The sequence below is a fragment of the Jaculus jaculus genome, unplaced genomic scaffold, assembly GCF_020740685.1.
Source record: "Jaculus jaculus isolate mJacJac1 unplaced genomic scaffold, mJacJac1.mat.Y.cur mat_scaffold_50_1_766167_arrow_ctg1, whole genome shotgun sequence".
NCBI classification, from domain to species: Eukaryota; Metazoa; Chordata; class Mammalia; order Rodentia; family Dipodidae; genus Jaculus; species Jaculus jaculus.
The window spans coordinates 469,994-486,040 of record NW_025423502.1 but is presented as its reverse complement, the minus strand read 5'-3'; the positions used below and the strand labels follow the sequence as shown (position 1 = coordinate 486,040).

The 16,047-nt window shown below is 37.3% G+C and overlaps 1 protein-coding gene across 1 annotated transcript; it reads left to right on the top strand.

The window, feature by feature from the left end:
- Positions 1–241: 241 nt before the first annotated feature.
- Positions 242–15,744, top strand: LOC123457449 (zinc finger protein 883-like). Its single transcript, XM_045141354.1, has 5 exons — positions 242–256; positions 8,702–8,828; positions 11,334–11,426; positions 14,111–15,136; positions 15,305–15,744. Exons 1-5 carry the CDS (start codon positions 242–244, stop codon positions 15,742–15,744), a joined length of 1,701 nt encoding a protein of 566 aa, XP_044997289.1.
- The last annotated feature ends 303 nt before the right edge of the window (positions 15,745–16,047 follow it).

Here is a 16,047-nt window from a genome sequence, read left to right as displayed (position 1 = left end):
CTTTTCTCCAATGAGTATTTTTGGCATTTTAATCAAATATCAGGTGGCTATAGCTACCTTGGCTTACATCTGGGTCCTCTATTCTGTTCTACTGATCTACATGCCTCTTTTGGTGCCAGTAACACACTGTTTTTGTTACTATGGCTCTGTAGTATAGATTAAAATCAGGTATGGTGATACCACCAGCCTTATTGTTGTTTCTCAGTATTATTTTAGATATTCGAGCTTTTTGTGTTTCCAAATGAATTCTTGGATTGTTTTTTCTGTTTCCATGAAGAATGACTTTGGAATTTTGATAGGGGTTGCATTAAATGTGTGCATTGCTTTTGGTAAGATTGCCATTTTCACCATACTGTTTCTTCCAATCCAGGAGCAAACGATCTTTTTTCCACTTTCTAGTATCTTCTGCAATTTCTGGCTTGAGTGTTTTAATGTTCTTATTGTAGAGATTCTTTACTTCCTTAGTTAGGTTTATTCCAAGGTAATTTATTATTTTTTTGATGCAATTGTGAATGGGAGTGATTCTCTGATTTCATCCTCTGTATGTTTGTTGTTAGCTAATATGAAGTCTACTGATTTCTGTGCATTTATTTTGTATCCTGCTACCTGACTGTAGGTATTTATCAGCTCTAACACTTTGCTAGTAGAGTCTTTAGCATTCGTTACATGTAGAATCATGTCATCTGCAAATAATGATAACTTGATCTCTTCCTTTCCAATTTGTATCCCTTTTATGTGTGTCTCTTGCGTTATTGCTATGGCTAAGACTTCCAGAACTATATTAAATAAAAGTGGGAACAGTGGACACCCTTGTCTTGTTCCTGATTTTAGTGGAAAAGCTTCCAGTTTTTCCCCATTTAGTAACATATTGGCTGTAGGCTTGTCATAAATAGCTTTTATTATATTGAGATATGTTCCTTCTATTCCCAGTCTCTGTATGACTTTTATCATGAAGGGATGTTGGGTTGTCAAATGCTTTCTCTGCATCTATTGAGCTGATCATGTGATTTTTGTCCTTCAACCTGCTTATATAATGTATTACATTTATAGATTTGTGAATGTTGAACCATCCCTGCATCTCTGGGATAAAGCCTACTTGGTCAGGGTGAATGATCTTTTTGATATACTCTTGTATTCTTTTTACAATATTTTGTTGAGAATTTTTGCATCTATGTTCATGAGGGAGATTGGTCTATAATTTTTTTTTGTTGTTGTTCTATCTTTGCCTGCTTTTGGTATCAGGGTGATGCTGGCCTCATAGAAGGTGTTTGGTAGAATTCCTCATAGAAGGTGTTTGGTAGAATTCCTTCCTTTTCTATTTCCTGGAAAGGCTTAAGAAGCAATGGTGTTAGCTCTTCCTTAAAGGTCTGGTAAAATTCAGCAGTGAATCCATCTGGGCCTGGGCTTTTTTTAGTTGGGAGATTATTGATAACTGTTCAGATCTCCATGTTTGTTAGAGGTCTATTTAAGTGATTAATCTCATTTTGATTTAATTTAGGTAGGTCATATAAATCAAGGAAATCATCCATTTCTTTCAGGTTTACATACTTTGTGGAGTATATGCTTTTATAGTATGTCCCTATGATTTTTTGAATTTCTCTGGAATCTGTTGTGATGTTACCTTGCTCATCTCTGATTTTATTAATTTTTGTCTCTTCTATCTTTCTTTTGGTCAGACTTGCTAAGGGTTTATCAATCTTGTTTATCCTTTCAAAGAACTAACTCTTTGTTTCATTAATTCTTTGGATTATTATTATTTGTTTGTTTGTTTGTTTGTTTCTATTTCATTAAGTTCTGCCCTAATCTTTATTATTTCTTCCTGTCTACTGACTTTTGGTTTGTCTTGTTCTTCTTTTTCCAAGGCTTTAAGGTGAAGCATTAGGTCGTTTACTTGCGACCTTTCTAATTTCTTAATATAGGCACCTAAGGTATAAATTTACCTCTTAGAACTGCCTTCCTTGTGTTCCAGAGATTTTGATATGTTGTGTTCTCATTATTGTTTGACCCTATAAATTTTTTGATTTCCTTCTTGATTTCTTCATTGACCCACTCATCATTTAGTAGTGTATTGTTTAGTTTCCATGATTTTGTGTATGCTCTATAGCCTTTCTTGCTACTTATTTGTAGTTGAATTCCATTGTGGTCAGATAGAATGCAAGGAATTATTTCAGTTTTCCTGAATTTGTTAAGATTTGCTTTGTGTCCTACTATATGGTGTATTTTAGAGAATGTTCCATGTGCTGCTGAAAAGAATGTATATTCTGCAGCCTTTGGATGAAATGTCCTGTATATATCTGTTAGGTCCATTCCTTCTATGACCTCATTTAGTCCAGATGCCTCTGTTTATTTTTTCCCGGGATGACCTGTCAATTGGTGAGAGTGGGGTGTTAAAGTCACCCACCACCACTGTGTTTGGTGTTATCTGTGACCTTAGTTCTAATAGTGTTTGTTTGATGAATTTGGGAGCCCCCATGTTAGGTGCATATATGTTTAAGATTGTAATGCCCTCCTGTTGGAGTGTGTGCTTAATCAATATAAAGTGACCTTCCTTATCTTTCCTGACTAATGATGGACTGAAGTCTACCTTGTCAGATATTAGGATAGCAACACCTGCTTCCTTTGTAGGCCCATGTGCTTGAAATACCATTTTCCAACCTTTCACCTTAAGATATTGTCTATCCTTTGTAGAAAGGTGAGTTTCTTTGAGACAACAAATTGTAGGATCCTGCTTTTTCGCCCAGTCTGCAAACCTATGTCTTTTTGTTGGGGCATTGAGGCCATTGATATTAAGAGATATTATTGAAAGGTGTGTATTTATGTTTGCCATTTTGTGTGTGTGTGTGTGTGTGTGTGTGTGTGTGTGGTTCCCGTTCTACCTGTGCTCTCTTGTGTTAACTAGTATTTGAGTATTGCTTATTTATTCTATGTTCCTTATATGTGTGCTTTTCCTTTTCTTTAGCACGGAGGATTCTATCATATATTTTCTGTATACCTGGTTTTGTCTTCAGATACTCCTTTAACCTGCTTTTGTCATGGAATGTCTTCATTTCTCCATCTATTTGAATGGATAGCTTTGCAGGATAAAGTAACCTTGGTTGACAGTTGATATCTTTCAGAACTTGGAATATATCACTCCAAACTCTTCTGGCTTTTAAAGTTTTTGTTGAATAATCTGCTGTAATCTTGATGGGGTTGCCTTTGTAGGTAACTTGATTTTTCTCTCTAACTGCTTTCAATATTTTTTCTTTGGTGTGTGTGTTTGGAAGTTTGATTATAATATGGCGAGGAGAGGTTCTTTCCGGGTTTTATCTGGCTGGGGTTCTAAAGGCTTCCTGTTTCTGCATTGGCACCTTTTTCCCAAATTGGGGGAAATTTTCTTCTATGATTTTGTTGAATACACCTACTATGCCTTTGGAGTGGAATTCTTCTCCTTCTACTATGCCCTGAATTCTTATATTTGATCTTTTCATAGTGTTCCGAATATCTTGAAATTCCCACTCATACTTTTCTATAAGTTTGTCTTTCTCTTTGTTGGCCTATATTAGATCTGCCAGCTGGTCTTCTAGCTTAGATATTCTGTCCTGTCCTTCATCCATTCTACTGGTGAGATTTTCTACAGAGTTTTTTATTTCATTAACTGTGTTCTTCATTGCTAGTAATTCTGACTGGTTTTTCTTTATTATTTTTATTTCCTTTTTTATGGCTTGTATTGCCTTCTTTATTTCATGAAATTGGTGTCCTGCGTCTTCTTTGATTCCTTTGATTTCCTCTTTGATTTCTTCTTTGATTCTTTTGATGTGTCCTTTGACCTCTTTGAACATATTTACAATCATTCTTTTGAACTCTTTCTCAGGCATTTCCTCTAACTCATTCTCACTGGAGGACATTTCTGATGCATTAATACTGTCAGGTAGATTTATATCATCTTGTTTTTTAGTGTTTCTTGTGTTATAATGTGTATAATTTTGCATCTTGGATTAAGTTAAAGCTTGGATTTTCTAGCTAACTGGGTATTCTTAGCTGTATCAATTGATCTGATGTTATATATTTTCAGGGTAGGAGCTTAAGGTGTTAGGTGTGGCTCTTAAGACTCTCAAAGCATCTACAAAGGTGTTCCAAGGGGTTGAGTTTCCCTGCTATGGGAATATTCAAGCAGTCTGAGTGGAATAATATACAGGTAGATTCTAAAATTTAAGCAAACACTGTGCACATTCAATCAAAGACAGCCCCAAGTATATATACAAGAAGAGTTATTATAACAACCAGATCTTCTGTCAACAAAGAGGTTAAGATTTCAGGTCTGTTGAGGGATCCAAGTCAGCTTGTGACCAAGTGAGACCCTTCCGTGGTGCAATCCCAGTTACCTTGGATGATTTTGGTGTCAGTCAAGTTGCTGCCTGGGTCGTCGGGCTGCTGTTCTGATTTCTGGAGCTGGGCACTGGCTTTTCTTGTGGGGAAAAAACAAGCCTAGCAAGTGTGGCCCTGCAGATCAGCACCCCTGCTGCTGGAACTGCTGCTGCAAAAGCTGCCGCTGCTGGTCTGTAGCCGATGCTGCCTCTGCTGCTGCTGGGCCCACTGCTGCTGCTGCTCTAGCTGCCACTGCTGGAGCCACTGCTGCTGCTGAAGCTGCTGCTGCTGGGTCCACTGCCACTGCTTCCACTGAAGCTTCTGCTGCGTGATCTGCTGCTGCTGCCGCTCCTAGGTCTGCTGCTGCTGGGTCTGCCACTGCTGCTGCTACTGGATCTGCTACTGTTGGGGCTGCTGTTTCGGTGCCGGAGACAGTGATGTTGCTGCCAAACTCTGCTCCTGCTTGGGTTCCACTGCCCAAGTTGGCGTGGCCAGGTCTTGCTGCTCTGTTCGCTGGAGCTGGGCTCAGGTGGTGGGGGATGGGAGGGAGCCATAGCTGCTCTGGTTGTCTTGCTGCTCCAAGTGTTCTTCTACCTCGTGGTCTGTTCCTCTGTTGCTCACGGTCACTCTCCCTTCATGTTTCCTGAGTTGCGGAGAGCACCATTGTGAGTGGAAAATCCGCACACCTGGCTTTTGCTGTGGCTGGAGCTGAGCCTGGTGGCTTTCTGTGGTGCTGCTGCTGCCACAGTTGCTGGAGCTGCCGGGTCCACTTTTCCCGCCTGTGTGGGCTCTGGATGCTCAGGAACTCTTCTACTTCTCCGCTGCCACTTCAATTTCCTATACACCTCACTTTTTAGTAAAAGAGTGTATTTTGCTGAGTTTTTTTTGGTCTTTTTTCCCCCTAGGCTGCTTTGGCGTGGTACCTATGCTGCCATCTTAACCGGAAGTCTCTATGTCTTTTATTTTATTGTATTTATTTATTGACAACTGCCATAATTATAGACAATAAACCATGGTAAATCCCTCCACCCCACTTTCCCCTTTGCAGCTCCAGCTTCCGTCACATCCCCTCCCCCTCTCAATTAGTCTCTCTTTTATTTTAATATCATCAGCTTTTCCCAGTATGATGGTCTTTTGTTGGTTGTGTCAGGCATTATGAGGTCATGGATATTGAGGCCATTTTGTCCTGCTGTTCAAATTCATCTTTATTCCCAACAAATTTACAAATTTCATAGTCCATCCAGTACTATGAAACATATCCAACACAGGAATGAAATCATCATTGGATTTGCTGCATTTTTTGACATGGTACCTAAGTAATATGGAGCTCTAAATGTAGGCCATTGGGGCCATGACCTAGATAAACAATTAGTTGCATTAGAAACCACAGGATTTTATTGGTAAACCAGGACTAAAACAAAATTAGTAAGGCCTTTGGATAGAGTGTTTACCAGACTGTGAGCAGCTCAGCTATAGACAGAACTGGAATGCCATGAACTTCATCACTGGCTACACATGTCAGAGTTGGAGTTACTAATTGTTCAGAGTTTCTAGGTTGAAAATTTAGATTGCCTATTGAAAATATTTTGCAAGAGTTTATTGAGATGGTTGTTTGAAGGATGGTTGAAAAGATTGCCTACTATGTATGACCTGGAGTTATCTGAGTTCCCATTGGTTAAAGCATACCCTATTGTATATTAGTAGATGAATTTCATTATCTAACCACTTTATACAGCTATATAGCAGTTTCATATTTAAATGCTGAGTAGTAATGGGGAAAATACTACTTTTGAAAACTTCTTTATTTGTAACTGCCCAAATATATCCAGTGCACCATGATAAAAATCTCCCACCACCCTCTATTTTCTTCCTCCAAAATCCTACCTGCATTGCTTCCCTTCTTCTTTCCAATTGGTCTCTCTTCTATTTTAGTAACTTATTTCCCACATATTTTGAAGGTTTTACGCAGATAGCATCAGCCACTATGAGGTTATTAATGTCAAGAACAGTTTTTGCCTAGAAATTTGACACTTACAATTCTTTATTTTTTGGATTTTAGATGTAGGGTCTCACTCTAGTCCCAGCTAGCCTGAAATGCATTATGTATTCATAGCATGCCCTCAAACTGATGGTGATCCTCCTACATTTACCTCCCTAGTTTTGTGACTAAAGGCATGTACCACCATGCCTAGCTCTCACAATTCTTCACCCACCTCTTCCACAATGGTTCCTCAGCCTTGGAGTATTTGCTAGTGCTGTCTCATTCACTACTGAACATTCTACTATCAATTATCAGCAATTTGTTGTTTCTTGAATCTACCCAGGGGTAACTGCCATATGAAAAAGGAGGCATGAACATATTTAGAGGATAGGTTGGTAGGAATAATATATCAAGTTAACAATACAAGAGAAGTAGTTCTTAGCCGGGCGTGGTGGCGCACGCCTTTAATCCCAGCACTCGGGAGGCAGAGGTAGGAGGATCAACGTGAGTTCGAGGCCACCCTGAGACTACATAGTGAATTCCAGGTCAGCCTGAGCCAGAGTGAGACCCTACCTATCAAGTTAACAATACAAGAGAAGTAGTTCTTCTCTAGAATTATGGCCTGCTGTGATGATATGATTCAAGCGCTTCCTATAAACTTAGGTGTTCTGAATGCTTGTGTCCCAACCTGCTGCCAATTTGACAACTGAAGCCTCCTGGAGGCACTGTATTGTTATATCCACCTTTCCCTTTGCAGTGTTTGTTCTGCATCTAATGTTGTCCAGGAGGAGAAGTCCACCATTTGCTGGTTACATTATATTTGCTTGCCACTTTGGAGCTTCACCTCAAGTCTTTAAGCCAAAATAAACCCCCTTTTCCCCACAGGCTGCTCTTGGTTGGCTGTTTCTTTGCCAGCAGTCTGAAAGCAACAGCAACACCCCCCCCCCCACCAAGCTAGGGGCGTTTGATTAAATATTCGGTACCAGATAGAGATTCCCTCTTATGGAGAAGGCTTCAAGTCTAATGAGAGACCATTTGGTCTCCCTCATAAAGGACATAGCACTATTGTACCAATTGATACATTTGACCTGGTTGACCATCAATAAAACTTGCATGGTCACCACAGGGTAACACTACTGGTTCCTTTTCTCTCTCAACAGTTTACTTAGCTCTTCCTAGTATATTAATAGCCAGCTAACTGGGAGAAGCCTTCCATCTGTGCTGCAGCTTGATTTCCCAGACTACTGCATCTCACACATGTGGAGTGTTTAGCAATAGAGTCTTATACCACCTGGTTCTTGAGGATAACTAAGAGTCTTGGTAATGCTTGAAATATTCTCTGACATCAGTGGATTTTATGGCTAGTAGTCAGTGGAAGTCAACCTACCCTGACCTGACTATTTCTAATAACAATTCATTGTTTCTGTGTAGAACAATATCTTTCTCTAAAGTATTTCTGCTATCTCTATTTTAACATATAAATTACTAGCTAGGAAAGAAATAGGCTTTATATACCATTAATCTGTTAGTCAATCATTAAGTTTCAAGAGAAGAGAAAAAGTCCTACTCTATTAGCACTATTTGTAACATACATGTGAGCGAAGATGTTTCAGATTGTGTGTGTTCATTGGATTGCAGTTGCATGGCATAGAGGCATGCACAGAGCAATGTGGTTCTATGGATTCCCAACATAAAGTACAGTAATGTTGACTGATGCAACATGGTACATTGGTGGCAAAATAAAACACCTTTAACTTATTGTTGATAATATATTTGATTTTGAATTAATATTTTGTTGTTTGCACAGAATCCTTTCAGTTTTGCCATATTTATCATGACCCCAACATTGATGATCAGACTCCATCCAAATGGAGTCAAAATCCTCAACTTTATTAAGAGCTTCTATTCCACTATTAGTGTTACGAATTGAACCCATAGCCTTGTATCTTCTGGGCAGGCAGCACACCACAATGTTGTGATACAAGCCCTATTATTTGCCTTTCCATTCCATTGTATTTTCATTAAAAAATAAAATAATCTTACAGCAGGAATGGTGCCACAAGCCTTTAATCCTAGCACTTGGGAGGCTGAAGAAGGAGGATGGCAGTGAGTTCAAAGGAAACCTGAGATTACATAGTGAGTTCCAAACAACCACCACCAACCAAACAAAAAGAAAAACAAAACCTGATTTTCTTGAAACAGTATAGCAATATGCAGGAATGATATTAGTTTTGAGTCTTTTCTTTCATGATACAGCATATAAACTTTGTGCTTATTGAATAAGTCCCTACCAAGAGACACACAGAAGCATGAAGTCCAGTTTACTAGACCCTCTTTTGTTGTCTTGGGTTGAAGAGAAATATCTCATTATAGGAACTGGTGTCATTTGAAGACGTTGCTGTGGACTTCACCTGGCAAGAGTGGCAGCACCTGGATGTTGTTCAGCAAAACCTCTACAGAGATGTGATGCTGGAGAACTACAGCAGCCTGATGTTCTTGGGTGAGCTAAACTCCCGTGAGTTTCTGAGTAGCAATTCCTTACATTTTGGTTGAGGAATATAGTCATAATTACTAATATTTAGTATTGTTTTGATATTTTACTGTTAAAGTGACATATTTAATGGAACATATTATATAGAATGAAGTGGATTTAGAGTACACACATGAAATGACAAGAGTCTGTCAGATCAGGCATTAGTTACATGGGGAACACTCAAAAATTCTAGTAGCTATTTTGAAATATTAATATAATTGTTGCCAGAAGCATGCTAATTTACTTCTGTGCTATACAACATAAAAAGTTTCTTCCCAATGCACCCAGTTAATTCTAACTATACTCATTCTATCTCTTCTACTCCTTTTCCACATTGTAATTACTTGTTATACTTTCTACCTCTATTATGTAAACTTGGAATTGTAAGTATAATGAGAACATGCAGGATTTTTGTTTCTGTGTTTGTCATATTTCATTTATACCCCATTAATTTTGGGGGTGGGTACAGAAAACATATCTATTCACTTTAATTATAGAGGGATGTGATAACCTAAAGGAAAAATTATAAATTCCCCTTTCTGAGTGAGCTTATTTGGTTACATAGAAAGCAAATTCTTCTATGATACACATTTTTATTACCAAAAATATGAAAACCCTCATGTGTTCATATTGCTTCTTTACACATTACCAATTAGAATATCAAGTGGGAAATGTATAGCATTTAATTCTGGTTGTTGAGTGTTGATTGACTATTCCCATTATCATAGACTTCTGTAAGTGTTTCAGCATTCTTGATTTCTTTGAAATGACTGTGATGAAAATCTCTTGGAGGTCAGGAGAGCTGCTCTGATTTGAGATGATGACAATCAATTCATAACCAGAGGAAATAGCTTTATTACTTCATATAATACCCTACAATTATATGCATACCACCATTGTTAATGTTTTCTTTTTATTTGGAGACTGGATCTCACTCTACCCTAGGGTATCCTGGAGTTCACTCTTTTGCCAAGTATGTCCTCAAAATCTTAGTAATTTTCCTACCTCAGGTACCCAATTGTTTGTGGTGAAGGGGTGTGCCACCAAACCTGGATCAATTTCTCCTTAGAGTCATTTTTTTTTCTATGTATATACATTTGACCTCCAGACAAGGACATTTTTCTACTCTCTTTTGTGACTTGTATTGACTTTGTTTACTGAACTGATCATATATCTTAGGGTAAGGTTTTACTTTTTTTTTTTTCTCTATGCTTTGAATGGAACTTAACAGTTCATACATCCTGGAAAAGTATTCTACCAGTAAGCTATTTTTCATCACTGAGATTTGAAGAGTGATGAATAAGTACATTGAGGCCCTCTGTTATATATAACATTACTTGATACATGATAGTCCTGTGTTGATTTATGGAAATCTTAATTTTTGTTTAAATTTATTTGTGTGTGTGTGTGTGTTTGTGTGTGTGTGTGTGTGTGTGTGTTTAAGGGGATTCATGTGCTCTGTTCAGTGGCCCTCTTCAAATTATTTGAATTTCATTGGTTTTAGTCTAGAACATGGTTATTATATACATTCAATTACTTAAGGGTAATTCTTATAAATCCTGAGGCCATTCTTTCCTAATAATCTTTGTGATTTCTTAATTTCCTAAGGTATTTTTAAATAGTAATGCAATTTTTGGATCAGCTTTAACAATTTTGTTCTAACTCCTGTTTTCTGTTTTATTTACTTTTTAATTTTACTGATTAATTTAAGAAGCATAGAGAGAGAGAGAGAGAGGATAAAGCAGATAGACAGAATCAGTGTGCCTGGGCTTTCAGCCACTGCAAACAAACTGCACATGCGTGCACTACCTTGGTTATCTGGTTTGTGTGGGTTCTGGGGCATCAAACCTAGTTCTTTTGGCTTTGCAGACAAGTGCCTTAACCATTAAGGCATCCCTGCAGCCCTTGCTTTCCTTTTTTATTAAATTCTTTAATTGAACTCTTTCCCATAATATTCCTTTGTCCTATTTATTACCCCTTCTCTTATCTCCCCTTATCTCTAATGTCATTTGTTTTCTTTCTAGTTTCATTATGTTCCCCTACCATTATGCTCTATATATTTAATGTTTTTTTTTTTTTTGAATTGTTGTTTAAAATTTTTGTCCCAAAATGTGTGAAGCTGAGTTAGAAAGACATCCATAAGTATGAGGCCAATCTTGAGCTACAGTGTCTGTTCCTGGCCAACATGAGCTACAGTGAGTCCATATCCTATTTAAAAACAAAAAACAACAACAAAAACAATAAAAAACAATCTTTGTGTTATATATGCTGTTCAGTCACATGAGGGAAATACTTTCAGTGTCACTTCAGGCAAATATTCCAGTTTTATGAACAGCAGGATTATAAACTGTCTCTAAGGTAACTCTTCAGTTCACCAAATACAGGTCAGTTGTAGAAATGCTGCTTTTATCTTACAGAAGTCCACCTAATGTAACATATTGACACAATGTTCACATTATTTCCCTATGACAGGGAACTGTATGACCAAACCAGATTTGATCTTCAAGTTGGAGCATGGATTTGCACCATGGACTGTATTAGAATGCTCAATTCACAGGCTTCCAGGCAAGTAAATGCATAATTTGTAATGTAGGTCAGTGAGATGAGAACTCATCATGAATTGTCATGATAAGTTTTATTACTGTGAATCACACACCTTTTATGACATGGAGAAATTTCTACTCTTTTCCTGATATTGAAGAATGCTTTCTTTATGCCTTGTAAAATTTAATTCCCTGTTTAGGTAGTCTAGGAAAATGTGTGTTAGATATTGTACTATTTTGTTAACTGACCATTTTTGTATGTTTCAGTATAATTATGTCATTAGTCACTTTTCACTGCTGTGACAAAAATCCTTAGAAGAAATACCTTAAGGAAGAAAAAAAAATTTATTCAAATATACAATTCTATAACGGTGGTTCTGCTCACAATGTTGACACAAAGAAAGTATTTAATATAATTATATTTACTCCCACCTGGGAAATTTAGAAGTAACTGAAAAAAGACTGCACCAGAGATTCTATGATAAGAAATGAGAACTTGTCTGTGAAATGTGCATGAGAATGTAGGTACAAAATTATATTAGATTTGTGAAATAGAGGAAGTGTGTCAGGGATTTATAAATAAGCATTTGGGACATTGAAGAAAGAAAATCTAAATGGCAGTGCAAATAAAAGTAAGAAATGGATCATTCTCATGTTCTAGATGAAAATAACATGTAAAGCCACAGGTACAACATCAGACCAGACAGTACAAAGAGCTCTTGTGTCAAGAGTGGTATCTGTAGGGTTATTAGAAATATGTGTCTCTTGCAGGTGTTAAATCTAGAGATTCACACCAGTATGGCTGTCACTCACTCCATAACAGCAGACTCATATTAGAGAAATGTACAATTAACCATTTGAAATTTTTAAAAACTGAAAACGGGCAATCCAGGGAGTCTTTACACATTAAATATTTATGTGTGGGAGATGAATAAAAGAAGAAATACTCTGACAGGACCAAATGGAGAATCGCTGATCAAGGTTTGCATTAGAGAACCAAAGGAGGGAAGTTTTGGTGTTCTCACCCTTCATGGTGAAGAGTCAACCATATTGCTTATTGATGTTCAAGGTATAGGGAATGTTAAACTTATATTGTTTATGTTATTTGGCCTTTAGACATTCATTATAATGTCACATGTTTAGTTGTAAAATGACTCTGAACATTATAAAACAGGGTCAATTATATGGGTGGATCCTTCCACTTACCACCAGAACTTGATTCTTGCTTGGGTACTTAAATCCCTGAATTGAACTAAGAGTCCTTGCTTCTGGTTTTTTACTGTCTGATACATATGGGAGAGGCCTTTTATTTTTGCCTGTATATGGAATAAATTTAGGACTCTGCCTGTTATATCAATCTCAAGGTTTTCTAGTTGCTTTTTATATGAAAATACAATTTTATTTGCCTGCGCACCTGCCCTTGACTTTATTTATGGGTCCACCCATCAATGCATATATACTGCCAACATCAACAGTGAGCACATAATGACTATATCAGTCTACAGATGAACTTCCATTACTTCTGCCCATAACTACTTGCAGAAAGAATATAGCTGTTCTCCAATTTGTTCTTTTCTCCTTATTTTTAAACTGTTTATCTGCATTAATAGCTTTGTTTTCATTTTACTCATATTGTGAAGCTTTTCATATTCATTTAATTACTCTTATTTTGTTTTCATATCCTATTGTGGTTTGTTTTTCTTCTTTTTCATGCAAACTTTTTTCTGTGTCATCATCCCTCTCCTTTACTCCTGCACCTATTCTTCTTCATTCAGAACAATAATGATTGAAAACTGTGCTCATCTAGTATTATAAATATATAATAGTATTTTAAAAAATATAAAACAATCAGGTCCACAGTCATTATGAAACGTAGTAGTGGCTGGGGAGCTCAATCAGTGCGTTAATATGCTTTTTGTTTAATCATGTTCAGATCCCAGGAATCAACCAGAATATTGAGAATCCCTGAAATCTCCTAATGCATCATTATTGCATACACAGCATTTTAAAACAGGAGGCACTGTTAAACAAAGTTGAAGGCAATGACTTACACCCACGCTTGACTTATTATCACAAAGCATGCATTTGGTAACACACATTTCCAAACACACAAACAGATTCACATATAAACAACTATCATGAATATGTACCCTGGAGGAAGGTGGTAGTGGAGAGACTAGAAAGAAAACAGAACATGTCCTATGTTACTGTTTACTTTGTAAATAAACCAAATATCTATAGAGAAGAACATCCAGCCAACATGTGCTAAAATGATGTGTAAGCATTTAGGCAAATAACTGCCAATGGAAAGTAAAAATTTTCTTCATGTCCAATCAGTTATTTCACTGAAAATTAATTTGTTAAATAAGCCTTATCTGAGAGAGTTTCTGTCTTCAAAAAAATTATTCCAGAACTTATTCAGGAGGCAAGAAAACAAACAAAAAGGTCATCTCACTTATAGGTCTCTAAAAATTCTGGTAAGTAGGAAAACATTTGCTGAGTTTTCCCTTTGTTGTGTAAGATATGCCCCATTCAAGAAACTCTCCACAGAAAATAGTAAAGAAGTCCATTGAAAAGTATTATTAATATAATTATTGTGAGCTATCTTTTTGTAAATTATAATACTCTACAAAATACTAGGAAGCCCTAGTGGGCCAAATTTTTGTTTAGTATTTCAAATGTAATAAGTTTACTTTTATTTCTCAGAATTGAAAACTCTACACAAAATGCAGTGGCCAGAGACTGATAATTTTAAACAATTCCAGAACACCGTTTACCAGAAGTTACATCAGACATGTTATGAAGGAACAAACACAGGTGACAAGCTGTTTGAATGTAGGACAACTTTTATCTCCAAGTCACACCTCACTAATCATCAGAGAACTCAAACAGGTAACAATCCTTATGACTGTAATGTATGTGGAAAAACTTACCTTGCCCAGTCACCTCTCACTGTGCATCATCGAGCACACACAGGTGAAAAGTCATATGGATGCACTGAATATGGGAAAGCTTTCATCTCTATGTCACATCTCATCAGTCATCAGATAACTCACATAGGTGAGAAGCCATATGAATGTATTGAATGTGGAAAGGGCTTCATCTGCAAGTCACATGTCACTAATCATCATAGAACTCACACAGGTAAGAAACCATATAAATGTATTGAATGTGGAAAACGCTTCATCTATAATTCAGATCTTATTAGGCATCAGAGAAGTCACACAGGTGAGAAGCCATATGAATGTACTGAATGTGGGAAAGACTTCATCCACAAGTCACTTCTTATTAGGCATCAGAGAACTAACACAGGTAAGAAGCCATATGAATGTACTCAATGTGGGAAAGCATTCTTCTACAAATCAGGTCTCACTAATCATCAGAGAACTCACACAGGTGAGAAGCCAAATGAATGTACTGAGTGTCAGAAAGCTTACATCTCCAAGTCACACCTAATGAATCATTGCAGTACTCATACAGGTGAAGCACCATATAAATGTACTGAATGTAGGAAAGCCTTCATCACCAATTCACAGCTCACTATTCATAAGAGAACCCACACAGTTGATAAACCATATAAATGTATTCAATGTGGAAAAGGCTTCATCCGCAAGACAGATCTCACAAGACATCAGAGAAGTCACACAGGTGAGAAGCCATATGAATGTACTGAATGTGGGAAAGCCTTCATCTGCAAGTCATATCTTAATAGGCATCAGAGATGTCACACAGGTGAAAAGTCACATGAATGTACTGAGTGCCAGAAAGCTTACCTCTTCAGGTCAGACCTAATGAGTCATTGGAGAATTCATACAGGTGAGAAGCCATATAAATGTATTCAATGTGGAAAAGGCTTCATCCGCAAGACAGATCTCACAAATCATCAGAGAAGTCACACAGGTGAGAAGCCATATGAATGTACTGAATGTGGGAAAGCCTTCATCAGCAAGTCACATCTTAATAGGCATCAGAGACGTCACACAGGTGAAAAGTCACATGAATGTACTGAGTGCCAGAAAGCTTACCTCTTCAGGTCAGACCTAATGAGTCATTGGAGAATTCATACAGGTGAGAAGCCATATGTATGTACTGAATGTGGAAAAGCTTTTATGTTCAAGTCACCTCTTATTAAGCATCAGAGAATTCACACAGGTGAGAGGCCATATGAATGTACTAAATGTGGAAAAGCCTTCATCCGCAAGTCACATCTTACTAGGCATCAGAGAAGTCACAGAGATAAGAAGTCATATAAATGTACTGAATGTTGGAAAGCTTTCATCTGCAGGTCACATCTTATTAGGCATCAAAGAACTCACACAGGTGAAAAGTCATGTGAATGAACTGAATGTGGGAAACCTTTCATCTATAAGTCATTGCTAACCTGCTAACAGAATTCATATAGGTGAGAAGCCATACCAATGTAATGAATGAAGGAAAGGTTTCCTTGCAAACGAAGAGTTTAGGAAACATAAAGGAATTCATATGAATGTACTAAATGTGTCAATTGCTTCATCTTCAAGACACATCACACTCATGAGAGAAGACACACAGATGAGAAGCCATATGTATGTACTGAAGGTGCAAAAGCTTTTATCTTTCAGTCAAATCTTACTAGGCATCAGAGAAGTCACATAAGTGAGAAG